This window comes from Chiroxiphia lanceolata, chromosome 5 (assembly GCF_009829145.1).
Source record: "Chiroxiphia lanceolata isolate bChiLan1 chromosome 5, bChiLan1.pri, whole genome shotgun sequence".
Taxonomy (NCBI): Eukaryota; Metazoa; Chordata; class Aves; order Passeriformes; family Pipridae; genus Chiroxiphia; species Chiroxiphia lanceolata.
Window position 1 is genome coordinate 70,813,640 of NC_045641.1, and position 10,875 is coordinate 70,824,514.

The 10,875-nt window shown below is 43.7% G+C and overlaps 1 protein-coding gene and 1 long non-coding RNA gene across 2 annotated transcripts in view; one reads left to right on the forward strand and one right to left on the reverse strand.

Annotated features, from left to right (window-relative positions):
• The window catches only part of LOC116787404 (potassium voltage-gated channel subfamily KQT member 1-like), a 468,277-nt gene extending 458,350 nt beyond the window's left edge, over positions 1-9,927 (forward strand). The window contains exon 17 of the mRNA XM_032688970.1: positions 8,752-9,927. Coding sequence (XP_032544861.1) covers positions 8,752-8,907 — 156 coding nt within the window. The 3' untranslated portion in view covers positions 8,908-9,927. The remainder of the gene's footprint in view (positions 1-8,751) is intronic.
• Positions 1,040-5,421, reverse strand: LOC116787631. Its single transcript, XR_004357351.1, has 3 exons — positions 5,365-5,421; positions 4,287-4,538; positions 1,040-1,246 (listed from the first exon to the last, which is right to left on the reverse strand). It is a non-coding gene; the product is annotated as an uncharacterized LOC116787631 (long non-coding RNA).
• Positions 9,928-10,875: the final 948 nt, after the last annotated feature.

Genomic DNA, 10,875 nt, shown 5'->3' on the forward strand with positions numbered 1-10,875 from the left:
GTAGGTCTGAGTCTTCTGTTTTGTACCAAGTTTCAAACCTATCCAGTTTCAAGTGTTTTCATGTCAGAAAGATAAGAAATGGCAGATTATTTGACCTAAGTGGTTCACAAATATCAATGAGGCTTATCCAGGAAGTGACTTGTTGTCAATGCAAGAAGGCTGTGCTGGGGTGTAGACTGGACCTTGGGTTTATGAGGTACTGGTTGAGTCCTACAGGAACTGCCTGGAACTTTTCTAGTACCTACATGTCTTGCTATCTAGATAGCCATCACCATAATGCCTGTGCTCCTCCCAATAACAACACTCCCTCTCTCCCTCTCTCTTTGCCTTTCTTGCCAACCTATAAGTAAAGATGGACTGATAATTTGAAGAGAGGCTTTGTGTGTGTGTGTGTGTGCGAGTGTCAATGGAGGGCAGTTGTGTATCAACACCTGTGATAAAGCCTATGAATGTTACCTCCTCATACACAGCCCATCAGCTGTGCTAAGTAGATGCTACCTGAACTAGATGTCAGGTCAGTAGGGCTGGGTTAAGGGAATTCTCCCACTGATTTCAGTATCAGTATCCATGCAACTAAGCTGAAAAGAAACAAGCAGCTCCCGCACAGTCCACCGTGTCCTCCCCCTTACAGAAACTGGTGAACCCTATCTAGCCACAAGGCTGGTGTGGTTTAGATGTTGTTCTTATGGAGGGGATTTAACTGAGCTTAAAAAAACCTAAGTAAAGGCAAAATAACCAGAGCATAGAAGACTTGACACCATCTCTTCAAAGGGTTAGGTGAGGTGCAAACATCAAGTTCATCACACCCATCTAAACTGCTGAGTTAATGCACCCATCTAGTGAAAGGCTAGCACTTCTTTCTCAGTGCTCTTTTGGCACTATTTAAATATTCCATGCTGCTTTTTCTTTTTATTTTTTCTCTCTGTCCAGTATTGTTTAGAGATTTAAAAATTAAATTAATCAGCACCTTAGAGTGTAAGTTCCAAGGTCGCTTTATTGTGAAATTACAGTGTGACTCACAGAGGCTGCAGATCCACCTTTGAGGCTGGACTGGCTTTGTTATTTTTGTCTGTTGTTTCTTTCCACGCTGGTTTTGCAGCAGGACTTGTAGGCACACAGTGAAATGAGCTGAGAAATGGCAGTGCGTCATCCCGGGTGTGGCTGAAGAGCGATGTCGCAAAGAGAGATGGCAAGATTACAGGGTGGATCTGAGCAGGATCTGGAGGAGGGTGAAGAACAAAACATCCTGCAACAATAAAAATAACCATTTATTTATGTAAATAGGAGACAGAGAGTTCTGCAAAGTCTAATTTACCTACTGGGGAAAAATCAGGGAAAAAAAACCAAAACGTTTCAAAGCACAGGCTGCAGACACAAAGACTGACAGGTGCATATACAAATAGCTAAAATAAGACAAACTCACAATGGTTCCAACACAGCCGGCAGCTGAGTGCTGTTGCAGAATGGCAGCTGTGGGAAGTTAGTGTTGTGTCTACTCAAAGAGTGGCATCACTTGAATTTCTTTAGCCAGAAACAAGTACTTCTGTGAGTAGGAATTATGCTGCCTGGTTTCCTGTGACTCTGCATTTTGTGGTTGATTATCCAAGGCTAATAAGGGGCAAGAGCTGAATAAAGCTTTTCCTGTGGTCAGGGCATCCTGTGTGGATTCTCCGGGGTCTAATAATACAGTTCACCTTCCTCTTCTGCCCTTTCTTCAATGAGGCACTAATTTGGATGTCTGTCTTCTGCACAACTGCCAGACCTTCTGAAATCTGTCTGAACTTTTTATCTTTAAGGATTCTCTGGCAAATGTCTGAAGTTGGCCAGCTTACTTCAAAGCTGCTGTGGCAACGTACACACAGATATATCATCAGCTAAACCTCATTTGTTTAGGAAGCGAGGATTCATTTTTTAAAAATAAATCACACCTTCTCCAAAGCAGTAACACATAATCTGCGTTCTGACCAGGCCTGCTTTAGAAACCCAGGGCTCAATTCTTGATAGTTGCTTAGTAATTAAGCAAACGGCATCTTACACCAGAAGCAGCAACCACAGACACAGGTCTTTCTGTGGGGGTTCATCAGTGCAACTGTGGCATGGGAAATATAAAAATATAATGCTCACTGAAAGGGTACCAACGGGAAATACCCCAGGAGCAAAGTGAAGAGGGATAGACCTTTGTGTTTTCATTTAAACAGGAAAGGTAGATGGAAACCAAAATAAATGAAGCTATACTTAAAATAAAGATTACTATATTCTAGGCCAACAAAGGTTGTAACACCTGACCTAAGAATGGGTGGGGATGTTTGGGATAAAGGAAGGGAGGCCTGGAAAATTGTGGAGTTATCTAGATAAGTTTCATGGAATGAAAATAAACAACCAAGGGGTACATGGAATAAGTCAAACAAGACAGTCTAGTGTTTTATGTATTTTTTGATGTTCATGAAGAATTGGGTCTGCCAGAACAACAGGCTATCATGGAAGTGGGCTTTATTTAGCTTCTACTCATGTACCTATTTACCTGACCTTTGAGGTTACTGGCAGAAGCTCCCACGGACTGAAACTGGTCTTTCTGTGCTGTTTGCACCCTCAGCAGAACGAAATGAGGAGCTGCTCAGCTCAGTGCTGGGGCAGGCAGGCAGTGCTGGCAGTTGGCTCTGAGACATTGACGTACCACAGTGAGATGTTTCCCTGCGTACTTGCCACCTGGCAATGTTGCTTTGGGAATACAGCATCACTTTAGAATTGAGGCCAATTCCAAATCTGTTACAACTCATCCCAAAAACAGTCAGTTAATGGGAGCCTGTTCATCAAAGCCCTCTTGTTGTTTAAGAGACACAAACTGCTACTTTGTGCTAATATGAATGTGAAAGTAATTTCAGGAAGAATACCATGATAGATGACAATTATTACTCCTCAGAGACTTGAAAAATAGTAGTGTAGATGTATTTCTGGGCATATGTGTTTAGGAGTACTTTAGGTGACTCCAAAAGCTTATCCTAAAGGTATAGTTCTGCAAACTGTTGACCATTCTGGCTTCATTCCAGCAAAGCACTTAAATATGTGATGAACTCAGCAAGACTCTTCACATGCTTCAAGCTAACACATCCATAAGCACGTTGTTGGACCAGGCTCAGAGGCCGCACTAGAGCCACACCTTTCACAAGAGAAATCTCCTTGAGCTAGTTGCAGTCTCTGTGGCTGGTGTGGCCATTTGCTTCCTCACAGACAACTACCAACAGGCTTTATCAACACTGGTATTGTCTGGCCTTGCTGAAGGGAAAAAAAGTTTCAGTGGATTCAGCATTTCACCTCAGTGAAATTTCTCTAACAGGACAAGCAAGGTGAGAGGGAGGCAGTTTGCATGCAATGCTGTGGAGAAAAGATTTCCCTTCCTAAAATCAGCAGTCTCTGGACAGCAATAAATCTACATGATAAAAAATAAAGCTATTCCTAAAATAAACAATTCAGGCTTCGAACCATACAATAGGCAATTAGTTTGAATAATTGGGTGTAACCCTAGGCAGAGAGAAGCTACAAGACCAGATGTGCATACAAAACTAAACATAGGCTTTACAGAATCTAATCAAATCAATCCACCATCTGGGATGAGAAGAAAAATCGTCTGACAGACCTGGTCAATATGAGGAAATGGCACAGATTTCTGGATAACAAGCTTAAGCTAAATCAATATATCACATGAGTCAGAAATGGAAGCATCCATAAAATGGATTGCACTAGTTCAACTAAATCACATCTGATTTTGCTAAATTAATACCATTTTCTCCTACAAACTAGACCTTAGGTGACCTATCACAAATAACAAGCTGGGAATATTCAGAAACAAGTACATGCAGGTAGAACAGCTCATGGCAGACTAAGGTTCATATACACCCTTCTATCCATACAAAATAAATCTTCCCCCATCAAATGAGTCTTTTCCAAGCAGTTGGTGTTAAAGCCCTGCAATCGGTTGTTTATAAGTCAGAACTGTAGTGAGTGGATCCTGCTTCATTAGAGCTACCTAGGGAGCCAGGAGCTGCAGCAAAGGCTGGAAATAGAGGAAATGGTCTGCATGGTGACAAATCCCAGAGCTCAGCGTTGGGTCACTGCTACAGAAGGCGTGTTCAGTGGGGCTGAGCTAAGCACTCTGGTGGTTTGGAAACCCTGGGCTGGGATACTGTGCATGGCCACAGTAGCTCTGGCCCCAAATGAGGTTGACTTTGTGGTGTCAGCTGGAAAATACCACAACACCACGCAGCAACCCTGGGAATGTCCTTCTTCACCTCCTGTGTTCCACTGGGCTTTGATGGTTCTTGATTGTCCGTGCTTAGGTTCACAGTTTAGTGTGGGATGAGGGCTGCATGTCAAGGAGAGGAAACCTGGATGTCTTGTGGGGCTTCCAGAACCAAAACACCCATTGTACAGTGGTTCCAATAGCAGGGGATGAGGCTCAACCATGCAGTGTCTCTTCCATCCTCTGCTCCTGCTATGACACCTTGGGCTGTCCTGTGGGCACAGCTTCATAGCTTTCTGCACTTGAGTGAGGCAAACAGGAAGCTAAAGTCAATCCAGCTTAACCAAAAGCAGAACCTGCTGCTGCTCCATGGCATTTTGATTAGTAACACAAATTGAGCTGTCTTCTCTCCCTCCTCCATTTCGCGCTGCATCCCTGGTACCAGCAGCCCAGACATGTAGCAGACAACTGCACGAAGGTTGTACAGCTCAGCCATGTTGATCAGTCCATGCAGGACTGCTCCAGGGAGGGAGAGAGCAGAGCCTTAAGGAGGTGACAGCAACTTTATTTGATTTATGGGGTATAGCTTTTGATACAAAGCTTCACTGACTTAGCAACATTGGAGCATGTTTGTGGGTTTACAGATTTACTCCAGTGCTCCAGCAGACCATCTTCCCCTTCTGATATTCCTCTGGAAATAGTTCATGTCAGTGTGTTGTGCACATAATTGATACTGGCTTTCCCAGCCTCCAGAAATCATAATAAAAAGATAGACAAAACCCTGGGGGGAGGGATTTTTCTGACCTAAAGTGAGAGGATGTGGAGAAGACCATGTGACTGCTCCAACCGAGTTTTCCACACATGCATTTTGTTTATGGTCTCTGTGTGCAAAACATGTCAGAAAAAAAAGCTCTCGGGGAAGTTAGGAATCTGTCCAGCATGTGGCAAATCCCCAGCATGACCCAACCCTCCTCCTCCATACTGCTGCCATTCCTAGGATCCTTCTACACAAGGCATTTCTGCAGCAGGAAAAAAACAAGGTAAAAAGAAGTATTTAAGGAACACCTGCTTTCACAAATAGAGGCTCTAAAGGATCCTCAAACAGCACATAGGTGTTGAAAGCCAACCTGGTGCTCAAGGTGAAGGGCAGGGACACCTCGTGTCTCATGGGTTGAGTGACTTCATGGCTTACTGTGACTCACTAGAGCTGGTTGCAGGGCATTCTCTTTGTCTAACAGTCCTGCATGTCACCATGGAGTCCAGCACACTTTCCCAGAGGGACGGAGGGCGTGCCAGGGTGATGAGGCGATGTCAGAACAAATACACTTTTCAACACTCCTTCAGCTCACCTCACAGTCCCAATAACAGCAGTGTAATATTTTAAACTGCTTTTGCAAGTCTCCTTTCTACAGAGCAGTTGAAAGGATATAAAAACATTTTAACAATTTTATAGATCATCTCCAGAGCACTATTGTGGTGTGGGAGAACAGAAGTTTTGTTGCCGTTTGCCTATGGACAGCTGCCAAACTCACCTGTCTCCACTGAGCCTTCTAGGGCCATATCACATCTCTCTGGAAACTCTGCAGCAATCTCTGGATGGCTTCTCACTTTACTCATCTCAAAAACATGTTGCTCAAATTAACCCTTTGTCAGCACACTTTCCTGGGTGTGTTACCCCAAACAGGCAACTCCTTCTGTTTGGGCTTAAGGAAAGTAATAGCTGCTAAATGGGTTTTGGAGAAATCAGGACCCTCCTATGACAAAAACTTCACCCGTGTGAAAGTGATTCTAACCCCCTGCAAGTCATGTCCTAATCACAGTTAAGCAGCCTCCAAATTTGACCCTTTTTTAATACTCCCCCATTTAACAAGGTGCTTAAGAATTTGTCTTTCTGACTCAAGTTTTACTAGTCTAGTTGCCTGTTTGCAAGTAAGGTATACTTTAGAACATCTGAAGCCAGAAAGTGGTGGTTTGAGCCTGTGTATAAAATACAAAGCCAATTAGAAGAGATCTCCCACTGATCACATTTTCTTATGGCTTGCTTAATTTTGCAGAGTCGTGCTTCTAATCTCAAAAATTATCATTAAAACCCTCACATGTGTATGGTTGACAGAGAAGAACTCAGAAGCTTTATTTGTTGACGTACAGGAAATATTTGCCTATCCTCATGTGGAAGGTGTGACAGAATTGTAGTGTAATCTACTCCCTTATGTACGAATTTCTCATTTTCCATCCCTACAAACGAATATTTACATTCCCCACCCTCCTCTTCTCCTGGAAAGAAAAGTGCATAAAATTATTCCCCATCACATTCTTTCACTGACTTGGCAAAATACAGAAATATACAGAAACTTTAAATTATATGGAATATGCAGGCATAGCTTATCTAAGATCAAACCTGCAGATTGAAACCAACAAAGAATCACAAAAGACAGCCCCAAAGATCTTTTGTCTACCTGATCCCATTTCCCTACCTACACCTCTTTTTACCCTATTGCAAAATACTAGTTCTACTTTAGTTTCTGCTCTGCAGCAACATTTCTGCTTAAGAAAGATTCTGTTGAGTCATTACCAGCATCAGCCAAACAGGCTTTTCAAGAATGGAGGGGAAAATAAAGGCTGTGGTTTTTAAATTAATTCCGTGCTGCTTAACTCTTAAACCACTAGTGACTTCCAGACTTCCAACCAAGTTAATGCTGAGCAGAATATGTAGCTGTTGTATGAATATGTAGCCCGAGACAAGAGCACTGTCAGTGATTCTGGGGGTAATCGACTGCTCAGGCAGTGCCAGCCACACACCTGAAAACACTGGGGCAGAAATCGTAGGAAAGGTCTGTGCTGTCTAACCCATGTCCTAAATACTCCCCTCTTGCTGCTTGAAAGCACTGCCTCACACCACACCCACACCAAATCAGAGGCAGGGAATGGGGCTTTTCTACTAGAAGACAGCAGTCATAAAAGTAGAAATGGAAAAGAGACCAGCACATCTCTCCCTCTGTGATGTAGGAGGCACACTCCAGTCCTCCTTCCCCCAGCAGGTTGTATATAGGAGAGGATAGCGGTTGCCAAAAAGATAGAACTTGAGTAAGTTCCTGGTACCCTGAGGTTTGAGAGGCCCTCAGGGGAGCTGACACTTGGAGTGAGAAAAGACAGAGGAGGCAAAAGCAGATAAGGTGATTTTCTTTGCCTTGGTTTTTGAAGCAATCTCAGCCTGCTAAGCTTTCAGTTCCTGCTGCCAATGGCTATTTCCAAAGTTATCTTTGAATGGAAAAAGGCTGGAATCCTTCTCTCTCTCATTCTCTCTGTCTCCTTTTTTAATGAAAGCTCAGTTTAGATCTGATATCGCTCTAAAAAGGTTTGCTATCAAAGTTTATTAGACCCACTGGGACAGATCACAGTTTGCAGAGGCTCATAGTTTCATGGCAGATAACTGTAAGGTGAACCGTTCAATGTTCTTCAAAATGCTCATTTTTCTAGGGCTCATCTATAACACAAAGCTGCACTGTATTCAAGCATCATTAGAAGCGATCCCAGTTGATTATATGATGCTGGCCACAGTTTTGTCTTTGGAGCAAAGTAAAGCAGCCAGCAGCCCCCAGCCTGTCCCACTGGGTGATGCTAAGGCAAGTGGGATGCCATTTGCAGTGAAGGCAAGCCCCACCAGCCCTACCAGCACAACAGGATAATGCCTGCTGTGTGCTCCTAGCAAAGGTCAGAACTTTAAAAAAGCAGTAGGAAGTATGAGAGCAGTGTCCCTTTAAAAATCCAGACTTGCCTTTCCCTGCTTAATAATAATAACAGCTAGGAAAGACTCCTCTACCTAGGGACTATGCCTGAGAAATTTCAGCTGGAAGGCAAAGAAATGAGAGGAGGGATTAGCACCTCAAGCTTCCTATAGAATGGTTGTTCCTTTTTTTTCTTTTTTTAATGAAGTCATTGGTATTATTATGTGGTTTTTAGTAGGCTATCCCCCTCAAAATGCATGGGAACAAACACCATATCTGGTAGGATCTCTGACTGTAACATGTATCACAGTGGCATCTATTTACGATGTGAAGGGAGGGGAGCTGTTTCATTTCCCAAGACAGTAATGGAAAGCATGATGTCCTACAACTAAGGGTGGTGAAGACTGAGAGAGGTACTGGGAAAAAACATTCACAGTAAACTGAAGCGTGAAAGAGAGTTTCAGGGCAGATATTTGCATGATGCATCATCAACAACCCTGGGAAAAGGCTGAGAGACAAAATGGTTGATTCAAGTGGTCAATTCCTTGAGCCAGCAACGTCCTGTCCTTCTGCTGCCACTTCACATGGCTTTACACCTTTCCCTGTGACTTCGTAGTGTCATTTGGTCTAGAGCAGGAAGCTAGACTAAACTCAGAGGAGCTGCTGGTACTCAGATGCCCATGCTCCCTGCCAGGCTTTATCCATCCAGAGCTTTTGGCCTATGAATGTCTCTCACCAGAAGCATGTGCAACCATTTGATAGCTCGTCTGCTTTCTGATTCCTTAACAGGTCATGCAGATGGACCAGAAGCTAGATGACATCCTGAACACACTCCAGGCTCAGCTGGGGGATCAGCCACAGGCACAGGTGCCAGGGCCAGCAACCCCACCTGTCAGACATCTACAGACAACCTCAGATTCCCCCCCAGTAAACCGGAAAATTTGAAAGCTGGTGCAGAGCCACATGTCACCCTCTCATTCTTTTACATCCAGTTATTTTTAAGTCTTGGTGTCTTCGGCTATGTCATCAGTGAAATGAAATATTCTGCTGTAGTAGATTAAATTAAAAAACAAAACAAAAAAAAACAAACGAAACAAAAAAAAAAAAAGCAAAGAAACAGCAAGAAGCCAGTCACAACCTTAGGAGAGCATGAAGTTTTGCACCTGTTTTATTAGCCATCGTTAGCTAACCTCTGCCAGCCCACAGCAGTCCCATCCAGATAGGCTGAGCACACAAGCACAGGGCACCGCTGTCGAGGTAGGCATCCCAGGGAGGGTTAGGATGACCCATTTGTGGGCATGGAAGGAGAAAAGAACTGTTCTTTTGGCATTTAATCACTAAGTTTAATGCTCACAGCATGCCTGAAAGGGGGAAAAGAGCCAGCATTTGAACATGAAACAAATGGAAATCAGTGAACGGGAAAATTAAACAGCATGTTTTGACTTCTACCAAGCAGAGGATCATAAGAAGGGCAGATTTATATGCTAGTGTGAATGACAAAGTAAAGACAACAGGCTACTGATTAAAAATATGGAAGTGTACACAGGCTGGTTGACATATGAAAGACTGAAGCAGACTTCAGCTAATTAAAGCGAAGGGTTGCAAATGAGATGAGATGCGTGTTGAAACAGACAGGCAAGAGAGATAGTATCTGCGTAGGCTTACTGCACAAGAACTCTGTAATAGCTATCAGCTATGCTGATGACTGTTATGCAAAATGTTCTCAAGCTTTTACCTTTATTCAGCAGAGGTTGTTGACTTCAGTTGCCTTAATTTTAACATAAGAAGCCTGTATGGTAATTGGCTGTGAACTATCTGTAGAGCTGGGTTCAAGCCACTGAGTAGCAGGGTGCTGCAGGAGGGCTGCAGCTGTGATTGAGTGGCAGGGTTTCTTAAAGAAAACAGAAATGCACAGCCTGTTGATGAAAGTTAATCGCTGTTTAAATAAACTGCTATATATAATTTTAAATGAGAGATTTATTTTTTTGCCTTGTAATCTGGTTGTAAATCGAGTGCATATGGTGGCTGATGTACTGTTGTTGAAGAATACGTGGTCCAGGTAGCTCGGCTCGCAAACTGCAGGTTGAGATGCAGCTCCAGCTCTGGGTGGGAGGCCGCGAACTGCCAGCCTTTGGGATAACAAGATGGGTAACGCCAGCCAGAGGGATGGACACGGAGATGGGGGCAGGAGCCAGAGACTCGGGAGGAAAAGCGAGACCTGAGTGCGGGTAGACTGTGAGGGTGTAAAAGCCATGGGGTTCTTTTGTTGTGGGTCCTCCTCGGAGGCACCAGCTCGGGCTGTTTCTGTGTTAATGTGCCGTGAATAAATGGCTTTATGGAACCAGACATCTGCTGTGGGAAACCCCGGGGTAGAACCGGTGAGGAAACCGGGTCTGACTGTGTGAGTGGGGTGTGTGCAGAGCCACGCAGGGACCCATCGGTCACTGGAGCCGCCCGCGGTGAAGGGACTTCGGTCCCAGCAGTGAAAATCCCCCGCCTTGGGAGTGTGACTGCCGGAGAGTCTGGGAATGGTCAGACTGGGAAGTTTCCTTAACACTGTCACCGTGAAATGCATCTTACCTGACACTTCAGAAAAGGGACAATAAAACACTGTTGCTAAATACCTAAACAATAAACCTTACTAACAAGGGTGCAGTGTTGTTTACTCGAGTCTTTTTAATATATTTGCATAACCAACAATTTGAATGAGCAGAAGTCTGCAGAGCAAAGACCTGATTCCTGGGAAATCCAAAATATATTCTATTCCCAGTCATATCCATGAAAGCAAAGCCCGCAGTGCATTTAAAAGCAACCTGAAAGACTGGTCCCTTAATAAGCATTTATTTGGACAAATGAGTGGTCCATTTCAATGTAATCAAATTAGTTTCTATTACCTGTCCCTTTAAAACTCTT